At 39.1% G+C, this 15,797-nt stretch overlaps 1 protein-coding gene across 1 annotated transcript in view; it reads right to left on the minus strand.

The window, feature by feature from the left end:
- Window positions 1-4,412: 4,412 nt before the first annotated feature.
- ST13 (suppression of tumorigenicity 13 (colon carcinoma) (Hsp70 interacting protein)) overlaps window positions 4,413-15,797 on the minus strand; it is a 21,100-nt gene continuing 9,715 nt past the window's right edge. The window contains exons 9-11 of the mRNA XM_017737737.1: window positions 15,034-15,132; window positions 13,764-13,858; window positions 4,413-8,853 (exon numbers count right to left, since the gene is read on the minus strand). Coding sequence (XP_017593226.1) covers window positions 8,725-8,853; window positions 13,764-13,858; window positions 15,034-15,132 — 323 coding nt within the window. The 3' untranslated portion in view covers window positions 4,413-8,724. The remainder of the gene's footprint in view (window positions 8,854-13,763; window positions 13,859-15,033; window positions 15,133-15,797) is intronic.

Genomic DNA, 15,797 nt, shown 5'->3' on the forward strand with positions numbered 1-15,797 from the left:
TAATCCTATAGCCTCCTCTTGAACTGTTATGTTGGAGAGGTTCCACAAGTATGAAGGAGCTGAGGAAATCAAATGAGTTTGGACATGCCACAATTCATAACAGCACTTGTTCTTGTGATGTGTCTGTTCACATCCTGTTGGGTTTTTTCCCATTCTCATGCCATATACTGGTTTCCAGATAGCTTCAAGGTTTTGCCTGTGTTAATAATCACTCCCCTTTTATTAGTTTCACCTATACTTGAGAAAAAACTGTAAGTAAAGATAGGAATGAGTGTTCTCTTTAGCTTTGTATCATATTACTCCTGGGCTCTTTGGTTCCTATTGTTACTCCACCATCTTTCCTTCTCTCTGAAAGAATAACTTAGTAACTTTTTCTTCATAATTGCAAGTCTTAGTTCTTCAGCCACAACTCCCAGCTGCCTCTTGTTTGAGCTGCAAGAGCTCCTAGTGCTTATACCTGTGGTAGGAATCACCATACCATCCATTACTTAAACAAGGACAGGGTAGTTGGATTATTACACTCTTCCCAAGAGTTTCTATCACACACTTGGGTAAGCCATTCCTTTTTGAGAAGATGTTCCTTCATCAGGTAGCTATTAACAGACCTTTCTCTACCCTTCTGTGAGGAAAATCCCATTATCTTCTCTGAGGAAGGGCAGGTATAAAGAGGCAGAGTCGCCTGTGTTAACGCAAGCGTTTCGTTTGGAGAAAAACATTTCTCCAGTGCAGTGCTCCAGCACACCCCAGTACTCAGACTTCAGATGCTGATACCAGCAGCCTAAGAGACACAATTCTTTTATACAGTGCTGATACCACTGAGAGTCCCTTTTTTTTTTTTTATAATGGAAAATGCCATTATATGGCATTTAATGGATGCACCCCTTCTAACTGAGTGACAGTACTTTGGTCCAGGCACCACCAAAAAGGAGGCCTGACTGAAATCATCCCCGCAGTGCAAACACCGAGAATCGTCCTAAGCTGTATCTTATCCAGGAGCAAAGGAGTTTAGGCCTCTCTTATCAGGAGCTCACAGTGCCAGCCTGAGCTGGGAGTGGACAGAACTGAAACTGCTACAGATGCACACCTGCACATACACCAAAAGGGGCTCTGACTATGAGTCAGTCATTTTACCTTCTAAATAAACATCTGTAGCCCCTGTGAGCCCATTGAGCTCTCCTGTACAGCAGCAGGCTGCTCAGCAATGATCTCCCTCTCAAGCAGGGATGGCTCTTAAGGTTAATGCTCGAGGCTGAAAGATCCCCTTACCAAATATCTGATACCTATAATGAGGTAAGTGACATTTTACATTAAGCCTGAAAGTTTATTGTATACTATCAGCAGCTTTTATAAATTTAGCTATAGCTTAATTATTAGAAGTATAGTAAGTAGTAGAGTGTTCAACCAGAGTGTAAATTATTATTTTAACAATTATTTTAAAGCATTGTTAAATCACTGTTTAATTACCCTTTAATTATTGCTTAATAACAATTCTATCATCATTCACTTTTCATTTAGGTGTCAATTATCTTTGATCATGGTTTAATCATTAATAAAACCTTTTTAGTTACACCCACATTGATGTACCTTTAATAACTCACCTGTGACACACTCCTGCATGCAAAAGACTCAGACCTTAATTTAGAATTAAGGTGTACACAAGTCACTGGCTATCTCCTGTCACTAAAGCAGGCAGGAGCAGCTTTACAAATCCAGGGAACAACTGTGCAAAGTGATTGCACAATCAGGTTCATGAGCTTTCAGAATAAATACCTCAAACAGGACACAGACTCCCATTACTGCTGTTCTTTGTGGTTTTGTCCCTCTTGTGTGAAGGGAAGCTTTCACCGAAGAGTCAGTTTATACTGCAGACTGGAATTCCATCATAAATGTGCACCTCAATAACTCTATGCTATTTCTACTACATTTAGCAATATTTTTAATACAACACTATGCCCTGTATATATTGCAAAAGAGTATTAACAGGTAATGCAACAACTGCAATATTCTTAAAGCAACTTACTTTATTGTTGGAACATACAGACCTAGTGAAGCTGTCCAAGAAATACAAGGGCACACTACAGATTAAGTTAAACAAGATTTGCCTTGTATTCTACATAGGAAAAAAAATAAGGAAATTACCTAAAAACCTACCTAAGCCTACCTACATAAAAGGTTTCACGAAGGCATGGCCTGAAGGTCTTCACAGAAGTGCTGCAAATTCACCAGGTTTCCAGGCAAACACATAATATGCACAAGTGGGGTTTAAGGAAGGACAGAAGGCCCAAGTTACCTACTTTTCCTCAAATCTGTCAATTCTACTGGAAAGCCTGGAAGAAGTGAACTAAGTTAAGCAACTACAAGTACAAACATATTCTCTGTGCATGAACTGCATCTTCATAATTTCTTGCTTGCGTAATTCTGTAGGTTCCTGTCCAAGGAAGTGATCAATCTTGAGAAAATTTATTCTTCGTGGTTTTTCTTTGGCTGACCCAAACTTTGTTTCTGATTCATGACAAGGAATGAGGATACTGTTGGTGACTCCAGAGGCCAAATTTACTGCCTCTGCACTGTGTCCTACCTTTGCAAGTAAAGAATAAACTCTGAACTTAAACTATTTCTACCCTAGTACTCTCCTTATTCTAACATTAATTTTAAAAAAATCAGAAATGCTTATCTCCTTTATTTTTGCTTAGAAGTTCAATTCATTAGAGAGTGCAAACATGTTAAGACAGAACTTAATTACTACTTTCAAAACAACTTTCTGAATCTGCTGCAAAACTTTATCTTTCAGAGAAGGTGGATAAACTGGATCATACTCCCAGTACATCACAGATAAAAGCAACTAGAAATTAACAAATAAGATTGCATGTGCTGACAATTTGAATTCATTAAATAGAGCAATTTGATCACACCAGCTTGTCAAGAGCAGGCTTAAGTATTAAGGCCAAGGTAAAACCAGCCTCTTCCAGAAGCAAGTATTGTAATCACAAACATATTAAAAAGCACACCTGTGTGAACTTTGCCTGACCAGATTTTGACTGAGCCCACGGAAGGATGCAGAGTGTTCCCTATGCACTTCATCTAGGTCCAGGGACATCAGAAAAGTTGAAATTCTTTCTATTTTAAATTACTTGCATTTGCCATTATTACATTTAATCTCCCATCATGGTACTTGCTCAACAGCCTAACTAGACCAAAAGTCCCTCAGCCACCTTTAGTTTTACATAGACTAGGTCAAACACAAATTTTGTTGCCTTGATGTTGTTGTTTTTCTCTTAGGCACTTGATAAATGTCTAGCAACTGTTCTGTTCTAAATGCACATTTTTCTGGTGTTGGTTGGTTGTTGTTGTTGGTTTGGGGGGATGAGGGGGTTTTTTGTGGTTTTGTTTGTTTGTTTGATTTGGTGGCGTTTGTTTGTTTGTCTGGGGTTTTTTGTGGGGTTTTTTTTGTTTGTTTTTGGGTTTTGCGTTTTTTTTTTGGTAAAGGCTAGTACTTAATTCCAGTTCAGAATCTTGCTTTTTCTGGTCTGGAAAGTTTTCACACAAGAGAGAAAAAATGTGCCAGATTACAAAATGGCTTCTGAAAAATCTATTCATTTTCAAGAACTTTTCCTCACTGTAGGATAACACACAAGAAAGCGTGGGGGCAAATCATATTGTAGAATAGTTGTGTTAATTTTTAATTATAAACTCTTAGCAATAAGCCATGTTTTAGACCTATTTTTTAAAATCTGAAATAAAAATCTGAATAACAGGTGGTTTTCTTTTCCAAATAAGAACTAGATGCTAGTGGCTGAATGTCAGAATGAATTTTCTCTAATGAGAGGCAGTGCGGTTGGCTGCAGCTCAGACGCCTCATTCTCAATATAGTACTTTGATATTTTTCCATCTAATTCTGATGATTTCCCAACAACTTGTACCTTCAGCCTATTTTAAAAGTTAATTTTATTGAACACTGCACTGGTTCTTACATGATATTAGTTATATTTTTCCTTCTGAAATGCAAAATGCAAGTTCAACTCATTTCTAGTAACTCCTACCCACCAGTGAGAATGTTAGAAAACGAAATGTTTCAATAATGGAATTCAATTTACTATTACCTGCTTTAAACCTCACCTCCTTGTTACTTACTTTGCACTTGAGTAATAAGTACCTTGTTTTTCTGAATACCTTTGTTCTATACAAATGATGCTTACCATCTGGACCGCTGCAGCTGCTGTACTGCAGGAAGAAATTCCAAGATAAACTGCTAACCTAAACCCTGTAATCCTTCACGTTTAATTTCTTTACATATAGTAGAAACTCATGTTCCTTGTAGCCTCTGAAATAAATGTTTATACATTAAAAAAAATCCAGCACAACAATGAAGGTGCCAAAGTTGTAACCCACTTAACAAAAAGAGACATAACACATTCTGCAAATACATTTATTTATTGATAAGATCTCAAGCTTGTCTGAGATCATCCATCTAGAATACATCTTTCAAAAGTGTGTTTGTACAGCAGACATATACAGTAGTAACACTTTGTTAGCAAGATTACAAATTAACATTTGGATTTGGTTAGTCATCAAGATTCAGATTTACAGGAGAGTCCTTGGTATTTACATTCCGTGAGACCTCAGGACCTCCAGTCAGTAGGGACAAGGAAAGGTTTGTCTTACATGAAGCTCCTGTTTGTGAGGATCACATCAAGTGAGTATCACTTACCCAAGCTCTGATTCACAAGGTGATCAATGACTTGTAGCCCGATCACTTGAATTTTTTTTCCTGCTCCACAGTACAGAGTCACCAGCAACCACCTGACTTGCTTCATTTGTCACATTAAAACTGTTCTTGCCTCCTCTGTATGTGCATTTTCTTTTATCACACTACTGACCTCCTATGATTTGTCTTGTGGTACTGAACATGGAGGTGTCTCCATTTGATTGGACACCACCATTTTTTACTCTACTTCAGCTCTTTGGTAATCCAGAATTACTTTCCTACAATGCTGCCTTCACTCCATCATGTGTGAAGCAAGGTTGAGGCCCACCTGCAGAGCTCTGAATACAGTTCAGGAGACACCTTTCTCCAGGCATCAGAAGAAAATACTGCTACTGTTTTCCTAATGAACCACCCTCCAGCTCCAGGTTACCAATCCACATCAGTACCAATAACTGCCAGTGTCAGAGTGCCCTGCAGCAAACGAAAGGAAAGAACCCTCCAGTCTCTACCATCAGTTCAACAACCCACTTGCTCTACAGCCCTGAAAGCACTGCAGCATCCCTACATGCCCTGTGGGATTTAAAAGGGGCTCCAAACACTTCCCGTCAGCAGCACGCCATGATCCATAGAAAGGTATATGCCAAAGCTAACCTGGCTCCAGCTCCCCCTGGCTAGGTCCAGAATCCCCCACCCATATGGGTGAAGGATTCTGCTTGGACAGCAGGTGCCATGAGCTGCCATAACAACCTTATTTGCTCTTCTATCCCACAGAAGAGGGATGTACAGGCATATGCAAGAGTGTGACTTGTATGAGCTTTATGCAAAAGCCCTGAAAGTAACACACAAGAAAAACGAGGTGGCATTTAAAGACAAATATTTTAAACTACATATAGTACTTGCAAAAAGCTGTTTCTGTAACATGGTTTTACCTTTACATGGCTTTTTAGTACTCATTGACCCATTCTTCTCTGGGCTGTCACTGTTCTACCTAGGCTTGTCCCACCTGCCTTCATCCAACTTTGAGAGTCTGGCTCCTACTCATCCAGTCACTGCCGTCCCACAAAGACAAACCAAGCCACTTCAACAAATACCATTTATTCATAGCCCAACAATGAAGGGAGAGAATATTTAAAAAAAATTCTGGTAAAGGCACCAAGCTTTGCGTTCTCCACATTACTATGCAAAGGGACTCCCTGTGAACTAGAACAGCCTGGAAGTGGCAACTGAGGGGACACTTGCTTTCCCTTGGGGCAGCAGCTGAACCACAGAGGACAGTGAAGTCACTGGGACTCACACAGGAACAAGGCTATGAGCCTCCGCTACCAGTCAGCTGCAGCTGTGTCACTGCATTGAATCTGTGGCATGGGATCAGCCAAAGAGCATGGTACAGGACTTGTGCACAAGGCAGAAAGGCACACCTGAGCCAGGGGCAGGACTGGCAGCACTCTGTCCTAGTTGACATCAATACGCTCTTGCAGCTTTCAGAGTCAAACTGCCAGCAGAGCTGATTATTGCCACTGCACTTACAAGAACGACCCCCTACTCTGTGCTGCAACAGAACAAATAGCCTGAAGCAGCTGCCAGTAAATACAGGAGCAACCAATGAAAACAACAACTTCCCCCTTTAGCTACTTACATCCCACATTTGGAACTTCCCATTTTTGCTCATCTCTTGTGCAGTTAGCTTTCTGCACTTGTACTTCTGTTCAAACCAGTTTAGCTGCTTAGATGTCCACACACTAACTCAGGGAGCTGAGATGAGGTCCAGACAGCTCATCAATTTACTTGCTGAGCGACACTAAAACCAAAAAAGCTCACACACCAAAGGAGTCATAGGATGTGTATTCCCAAAGAACAAGAATTCTAAATAATATAGCTAAACTGCTAACACCAACATCAAAATGAGGGAGCATGTTTTCATTGAATCAACTCTCAATAAGGGCAACTGATGTGTAAGCAAGCGGGCAGGACACAGATATGACCATTTCTATTAGGTAGGAGTAACTTCCTACTTTTGACTACTCATGGCTAGACAGACACAAACAGCCCAGATGGAATAACAGGAAACTGTAGGGAATAAACCTATATTCAAGATACTCTGATTTGTGCACAACACATATGCACTAGCCTGAATGCAGAAGTCAAGATTCAGCCTATTTTTGGGGGTGACCTACTTCAAATATCTCTGCCCAGGAATGGGAGATCAAGACTATGACCAAAAGCCATGCACACAGCAACACACAGCTGTAATTTGAGTTCATTTGGTCATGAAGATAAGCCCTTAGGCATTTAGTTCCAATTTAAAACACAAGTTATACATACAGTTTAATTAAAGCACTTCCACATTTAATTTAAGCAAAATAGTTTTTATCAGAAAGTTACACAAACCCAAGAGGCTGTGTTTTCCAAAACCCTACTTTATTTTTAAAGGCTAAGAGAAGTATTCAGAACTGTATTTCTTAAGCAAAAAGATTCACATTTCACTGTGTGGGGTCATTAGTAGGAGAAAAAGCATTTGGAAATTTACTTTTTTGTAACTGCTGTTGAGTTCCTACATTAAACCAGATTTGTTTAAAAATGGTAACATCAGTTATGGCTTAAGATACAGAATTACAAAAGAGTAACACAAACCTTGAAACTCAAGTGGTGAACAGGTAACGATGGTAATTTTTTCCCACATAAAGATGTTTTAGCCAAGACAAACAGAAGCAACTGTCTTTATTGGTAGCCAAATCCACTGAACATCATCAGCAGAACATCATCAGCACAGACACTGCTTCAAGGATACCCATGCTGATAAAAGCATGTGTTAGAAGAATGTTTTGTCTGTTCCAATTACTTCATCTTCTCCTCCGTATCACAAGCCTCAAAACCATGGAGGTATGAAACCACAACAGATTTTTTTTTTTTTTTTAAACAAGAGGCTACAAGAAAAGATGGAAGACTACAGAATGTGGTGAAGAAAGAGTCATCACCTCTACAGAGACAGCAGGACTTTGACCAAGAAATTTTAATCAGCGAGCATGTAAGGACTTAAACCAATTCAGAACCCAGAGCTGCAATTTTGTTGGGTATTCTCCCCTTCACCGACCTATAACTCTGCATATACATGTTCCGGATGGCTTGGATTCAGTGGGACAGAGGTAGTGATGGGAACAAGATTCCTTCCCTAAAGTTTCCAAATAGATGCAACCTGGTAAGCATGGCCCCAAGGAAGGATGAGCAGAGGGCCTGCCAACTGGGAAAGGACAAGAGCACAAGCACAGACAGTAAGCTGCTCTCCCAGACGCAGACCGATAAATAAAATGTTATGTAAAGGTGCTGGACAAGAACTGAACAAGTAACAAAACATCTGTGGCCTCTGCAATATGTACTTCATGCCAGCTTGTGCAAAGGATAGAACTGTACCTTTGCTGTACAGTTGTGGTGATTGAAATTATATAGGATTTGCAGTACTGCCAGAAGTTCCAGTGTGTAACTAGCTAGCCTGATTATTCTGATAATAGCTCTACAAAGTCAGTCACCCATTAAAAAAAGTAAATCTGTATTTGTAGACAATTCCTTTATCCAGTTAGTTCTTCAGACTTGTCCCACCTTTGCTATTTTTCTGTCTTAAGGGGATTATGACAGACTTCAACTGTTAAAGTTCTTTCCCCTTTGCTCAGTGAGAGCAATTTAAAAAATAGCATGTTTTTATCCTGCACTCCTAGAATACTACAATTTGTTGTAAGCGTACTCATTCAGAGAAAACTGTAATACTTACAATTAAATTTATAATAAAAGGTTGCAACTCTTGGACAAGAAGGGATGGTTGAAACTAGGTCATCTGAATATAATTTGAGTTCTATAAACCAATAATTGAATAAAGTCAATACTTGGGGCTAGAGAGCAGTTCTCCTTAGAACACCCCATTTCTCTTCTTAGGAAGATCAGAGGTAAAATGGTTTGTTTTTATTGCAACACTGGTTAGCCAAATCCAATCCTTCCCATTCAGATATGATTTTTAAGAACCAGGGATTTTATGGTTTACCGCCAAATTTGGCAGACAATTTACTGATGAGATTCATGACCTTGGGATTGCTCTGGTACTTGGACATATTTGCTGGGTTCTGGGCAACATCTTGGAATGCAACCATAACTTCTGGATCCTGCAGGACAAAAAGCAAAAAGAAATTAGGGCATTTGTACAACAATTCTACAAAAGTGATTATGTGGTTCCACATGAATCTAATCTTGCTTTTACATAAAAAGACTACATTAGACTTCTGGCAAGAAGTCTCTAAAGACAACCCAGTAATACAGTGTATGTTGTTAAGGCACCAGAGTCATTATTGAACTTGTTACAGTAATAGTTCAGTGTGTGACAAGGGGGGATAGGGTAAGAGTTGTGTTTTTCCAGAACAGGAACTACCAAACACAGCCACACCTACTGTATTATTTCTGTTCAGGCATCTTTCAAATGCATTTTGAAGGAGGCAGGATTTTGATGTGTGTAGCATGCATGATAGGATAACTCTACTCTGAGCAACAGCTAATTCTCATCTGTTGGGGAAGATGAAACAGGAAAGCCTTATAAATATGATTGCCTGACAAAAGATTTTGGGAATATGAAAACTACAGGCGACATCGAAATGAAAGCCACCTTTGAGATACCAAGTCTTAGTTACTGAACAACTGGAAAACAATGGTATGGCCAACTGAAGGTAATCCCCTCTTGATTGAACAATACCCTCTGCTTGCAGGCAGGTCCAAGGGTCAGAGCAGACCCTACTAGCTCAGCAGAAGGGGTCCAAAGAGTAGTTTTTAGGAGTTAAGATGTAACACTCTATGGTAATATAACAATTCTTATAGGCTGTATGTAAATGCTATAGGATTTGTATCTTGTATTAGATTGGCTAGTGAAAATTAGAATATTCAGTACAAAAGATGATTTATTGTATTGTAACAAGGACTTCTCCACCACTCTACTTACTCCCTTACCGGGTACTCTCTTACTTACCTCCTCTTCGCTCACTCTTACTCCACTCTTACCTACTTGCTCTTACTTTTACACTCTTGCTCTCTTGGGCCTGCTCCGAGCTGCGGCTGGCAGCTCTAAGCAGTGCCCCTATACCCACGCCCTTTGCAATAAACCGCATGTTCCAAGATCTGACTTCAGAGATCTCTCGTCTCCGTCCGTCCCGACCGTCCAACCCACCCAAGCTCCTACACTCATCCTTTTGTCATTTTTTCATTCCAGCAGCAAAAGCCTGAAACTGTTGGGTTGTGAGCAGACAATGTGGTAATGTTTGGCTTTTAAAAATGCATCTAATTCCCAGTCATTCCTCACCTTCACTGAGAAATCACACATGGAAGAGAACCTTGTTATCTTTCATCACACTACTGTGTTGCAGTTGATAAATACATCCACATATTCCATTAAGTCAGTGCCCAAAAAAATAACAACTCCATCTTCTCTATTTAGTATGAGAAGCATTAATACCTTTTTCCCATACTTCTAGTACACCTTTGGCTTCCACTGAACTTGAACTGGTTTTATTCGTTTTACATGTGTATGTTTTGAATATAAGGAATCTGTATGTATCAACTTTACATCTCACCCTGGAGAAATGTTTTCAGTATAAGCAATATCTACAAAAATTCCAATTTCTTTTAATTCAACGAAAGTGCAAGCAGTTTATTATGTTCAATACAAGTCCCAGATGTTAGCTGTAATTTAATCTGCTGTTTTTTCTAGGACATTTAGGTATTTTCACCAAAAGATACACTGCTCCCTAGACTTCTACCCCACTGCTACAGCAGGCATGTTTTTTGGAAACCATCAAAACCCATGAAGTGTGCCCAGAGCTGTCTGTGCTACAATAACACCATCCTGTATCTATTCTAGCATGGGACTCAGTCCAAAGCTGTTTAACAACTCTGATCCTAAACTGTATTTGGAAGGTATGGAGTCCACTGAAAGCACCCACACACCTCAGTCATATTTTATACGTTGGGAACCAAGAGTCCAGTATTATGGGAGGATTTGTGTTGTCTCCCTCACAAAAGATAATCCCCAAAAGTATATGGAAAACAGAATGCTGAAGTTCAGAAAAGAGAGACTAGATACATTCTCTCCACTTTACAGGATTCCCACGCAAACAAAAAAAGGAAGACTTTCACAACCTCAGACTTCTTGAATTGATTTCAAAATAGGGCATATGAGTATAAAGATAATGTCATGTTGTTAAGTGTGTGGTTTCACTTATATATGAATCTGGAACAAAAAGCTGAGTAAGCTTAGTCACTAGTTTGTGTCAAAACACACCTAAATTAATGTTAAATATCCAGTTTTATGCTATGTGTTTCACCTTCCTATCAATTCAGAGCAAGTAAATGATTCTGTTCCTCTGTGACTCCCTGGAAGCTCTCAACCTTACAGAGTGTTTGTAACATCCACGGTTTCACATTGATGAGCAATATTATCGAAATAAAGTGTTAAGACTGAGGATATCAACATTTCTCTAGGGAAATGTTCAGTACATAAGGTGGAATGGTAGCCATTCCATTAATGGTACAAGGGAGACATTCAGTTTTCTAATGCTCTAGTCTTTAGCTGCAGAAGGAAAAATAATACTTCCAAGAAAAAAGTTATCACTATTTTTTTTTTCTAACTTAACACATTTTGTTGGAAGTCTGTGTCTAACATATGGCTACATGTCAAATTAAGAGTCCATAGGTTTACCTTACACATCACTCCTTATAAAAAACACTTCTACTTGACTCCAAAATGCAAATGTCATGTGTCTAGAGAAAGCTGTTGTATATGCAAGATACAAAGTACTGGACAGCCCTCCAGATAGGCAAAATAGTAAAATAAAACACACTAAAATTTCAGTCAATTCTTCTGGAGACTAGAAAGCTTAGGGACAAATGAGCTAAAATAACATACATTAGAAGTCACTGCAAAAAGTCACACCTTGCTTTCATTAAGAAGCTGTGAAAAGAAATGCAACAGAAGTTTTGCTGCTTTGAGCAAAAATAATAATAATAAAAAATCCTGAAGAAATAAATCTTCAGGTAATGGAACCAGAAATCTCCCTCAAGAAAGAATTTTTATAGTGATTTGCAGAGATCACAAAACCACAGAATTGTTAGGGTTGAAAGGGACCTCTGGAGGTCATCTAGGCCAACCCCCCTGCTCAGGCAGGGTCACCTAGAGCAGGTAAGATTTATGCCAATGACAAGCAGTAATTTCCCTAAACATGTCCACAGGCATCCATATCTGGTTCTTTGGTTGCTTCTATGGATAACAAGATGAAGTTAACAGCATAACTAGTTTAATCTGGCTTGTCTTCAGGCACACACAGTTGTCAGGCTTACTGAGATGTTAAAAGAGTCAGGCACATTTCAGTGTTAACTCATGGAGAATAGTCTCCAAAATGATGAGATCATAGCAAGTCTAAGGAGACTGAGGTGGTGGCCTTCACTCTTAGAATATTCCCATTTTGGCACTAACTCTTCACTATGAAAAGTCTCTACAGACTATCAGTTAAAAAGCAATTTTGGAGCAACTTGTGTGATTCAGTATGTTCAGACTTTTTTGTCACCTCAGATAACAGACATAATAGCTGCCAGCTAACATTATCCATCAACATATTCCACAGCTGCACTGAGCAGATGCCAAGCAGTAGAAACTACTGTCTTTTAAAATTAGAGCTTATATGGCCACTTCGGAAAAGACCAGAACGCAGAATTGGACATTTTAGGAAAAGGTGGCAGTGTAGACACAGATCAAGTTCTAATAAATCATATCTAGATACCAAGTTGGTACAAAGAGGACAGTAAGAGACTCAAGGTTTACTAACAGGCTGTACATGTTAAAGCCTGCCTGCATTATCAGAAAACACTGTCAACACACATTCTTGCAACTGAGTCCTACCCTATGTTGGGGCATATGTAATGAGCATGCAATGGAGTTTTCTTAAAGGCATATGACAAGCACTTAATATTTAGCTGCACCTCAACACTGTTTTCAGCAACCTCTCATCACAAACTCCAGTGTTACAGCAGGAAGTAGCCAGGTAAGGAAGACAGCTACAACACAAGGGCCCTTTCTGCATGGTTTGCATGCAGGCCAACATTGCTGACTGCGGCAGTCCAAGTAAAGGTGTGTTTTCCAACATCAGCAACCATAAAGAGAATGAACCCACAAACCTTTGCATGGTAAGTGATGTTTTTTTGTGATTCCAGGGCATACTGAATAAGGTTCCCTTGAGATGCCTTTATTTCAATGAGCTGAGGACAATATGTAACTCTACTTTAACCACAGCAATCCAGAAAAAAGAAACAAGACAGTTTTATACTTGATTATTAGAATGCAAATGTGACTACATAGCTCTGACTTTTTTCTAGCCCACCAGCCCTTAAAACTGATGTTGCCAGATATGTTCCATTTAATCTGTTGAAATACTTTTCTTGAGTCGAAGTAGTCATGACATTGAGCAATTAATTAATTGAACAATTAATCAAGTCCACTAGGGAAGTAAGCTTTCTGCATATGAATTCAGAAAATGTCCAGTGAAGAACTATTCTAATAATACTTTGTCTGTGGCAAAACCTCAAACATTTAATCTCCTAAGAGAAAGGTAATTCTCATCACAATATTATTATAATATATTGTGTCAGAAAAATATTAACAATTTTTTGTTTGTGCATAATTATCCCTCTACGAAGTGTGTGCATTCAAAAAATGAGCAAGTGAATAATAATGTGTGGAAAACAACCACTTGAGAGAGAGTTTTTCAAAAGATATGACAACTGCATATGGCACACAGTTTTGCCTATCACAGACAGGGGGCAGGGTGTGTGTGATTTTTAATTAAGCTTCCATTAGTTTGCAAAACAGCTAACATTGAATCCAGACAATCTGGTGTCACACACATCAGGAAAGAATTTTACAACAGAAATAAGCAAGCACCCCATCGCTATCCAAAAGGTCACATCTTCCTTCCTCCCCTTAGGCTCTTAGGCAGTTTCTCTTTCAGAACACGTAGCTTTGACTTTAACAAATACTCACCTGCATGGCTGCCAGAACTTCGGGATCACTGAGAATCTCATTGAGACCTGGCATACCTGCCATTCCTGGCATACCTCCAGCCCCAGGAAAGCCACCTGAAAATCCAACACAAGAAAAATGCATGATGAAGAACATTTAACTCACCTATACAATAATTGTGTTCACTGAGACTAAGACATACTGCCCTTGCCACATCTCTAAAGCCATGTCCTTCTATAGGGCTACAGCTGGTCCACTCAATGGAAAGTAGGGTCTTCTCTTACTGTGAAGACCTACATCTTCTTTCATCCATGTTTTTAACCCAATTGAATAGGAGACTTGTAATGAGTACAGTTCTTTTTCTGGTTCACTTAAATGAGGTAGGTCTCAAACTCAGGAACATAAGGAGTTTGAATGCCTGGGGTGAACAACTTAGGGCAGAAGCAGCTCAGTAGTATTATGTCCCAGACACATTCCACATTTGGCAGGAACTTTAGGTTTTGAAAAATTGTACCACCAATGGGAAAAAACCCAACAAAACACCAAGAAAAATAACCCTGAAGCAAAATTCTTGAGGTTCTCTTACGGAATCTTTATTCAGTAGCTTCCCCAGCTGTGCTGAGCATGACACATATGGTCTCTATCTGGCTGCTGATGCAATTGGAGCATGCACACAGCCTATCTCAACTCTCAAATACAGCTCAATCTTAAGAGCATTAGTACTTTTTTTTCCTCCCCAGTTCACTGTCTAACATGGAAAGCCTGATTTTTGTGATGCTGTGAAGGATAACTTTTCTACAAGGTAATCTGCACTACCTCCTTTAAAAAACTATTCTGTTTAATAACAGCTTGCAACCAGCACAGACTTCCCTCATGTTCAATCCAAATTTTCAACTTGAAAACTACTGTTCTTAAGCAAAATGGATTCAAGACAACCTTGGTAATTTAGAAAACACTTTTATACTCATTTTTCAACACATTATCAAGCAAATTATGCTTCTTTTGTTTTCCCAGACCTAAATTCTTTCATTCTGTTATCCTCCAGTTATTCATTTCTGTCTTCGCTCTACTTGCTACACAGCATCAATCCTCAAGAGAAAGAAACCCAACCCTCTTACCACTAGTGCTCCAAGAGTTATTTGTACACAAGTTCTGAACTTCAAGATTTTTCTTGAAGTAAGATCTTTCTCTGTGTCTTGAGAACAAATGCTATAAAAACAGCAGTTATAACACTCCATATGGAAACAACAGCCACCTCTACCTCAAGTATTGGTGCTTAAAAATAAAATACCTGGGAAGCCACCAAACTGAGCTCCTCCTGCCTGTCGCCTTGCTTCTTCCTCCTGCAGATGAAAGCACGTCATTCCACAAAAAACAATGGAAATGCAGCCTGTTTTCTACTGCTCAGCTAGGTTTAGCAGAAAAAAACCAGCCGAGACTGTTTCAGGCAGATATGCTATCACAATAAACAAAGCACTCTACTGTGGTTCAAAACCACTGACAAGAAATTGCTCTGTCTATTCTTAATTTTGTACATGATTGCAGGTTAGTTATGCAGAGTATGTTTCTACTGAGTACGAACTGTACTATTTCTTTTAGCTTCCCAACTGTATTTTTAGAACTCCCACCCCCCACAAATTAAAATATATAATTAAAGCACAAAAAAAAGCAAGCAAGAAAAGCAAACTGTGCCAGGAATTGAGGAAGAGAAGCAAAGTATAATTCTGAATTTAAAACCTCCCACTCTGGGATACATAAGTACTTTAAGTGAAAACTATTCTGGAACAGTCATACAATAACTGACTTCTTGAAATACAGGATTAATAGAGATTCCAGAGACTGTTTTTGTCACAAGCAATAAAACCAGATGAACTCAAATGCCCTCTTCTCCAGATTTCACTACCAGTCAAGTAAGCAAGACAGAAGCCAACTCTCTAAAATTTAAAACATTTTTTCCTCTGTAATTCATTTTAACCAAAATAACTATGACACTCTCCAAATAATTAAGAGATATTAAAGCCTAAATACTCACCCTTTGTGCTTTCTCATGCTTCT

Source organism: Corvus brachyrhynchos, unplaced genomic scaffold (genome assembly GCF_000691975.1).
Source record: "Corvus brachyrhynchos isolate BGI_N302 unplaced genomic scaffold, ASM69197v1 scaffold56, whole genome shotgun sequence".
Classification (NCBI taxonomy): domain Eukaryota; kingdom Metazoa; phylum Chordata; class Aves; order Passeriformes; family Corvidae; genus Corvus; species Corvus brachyrhynchos.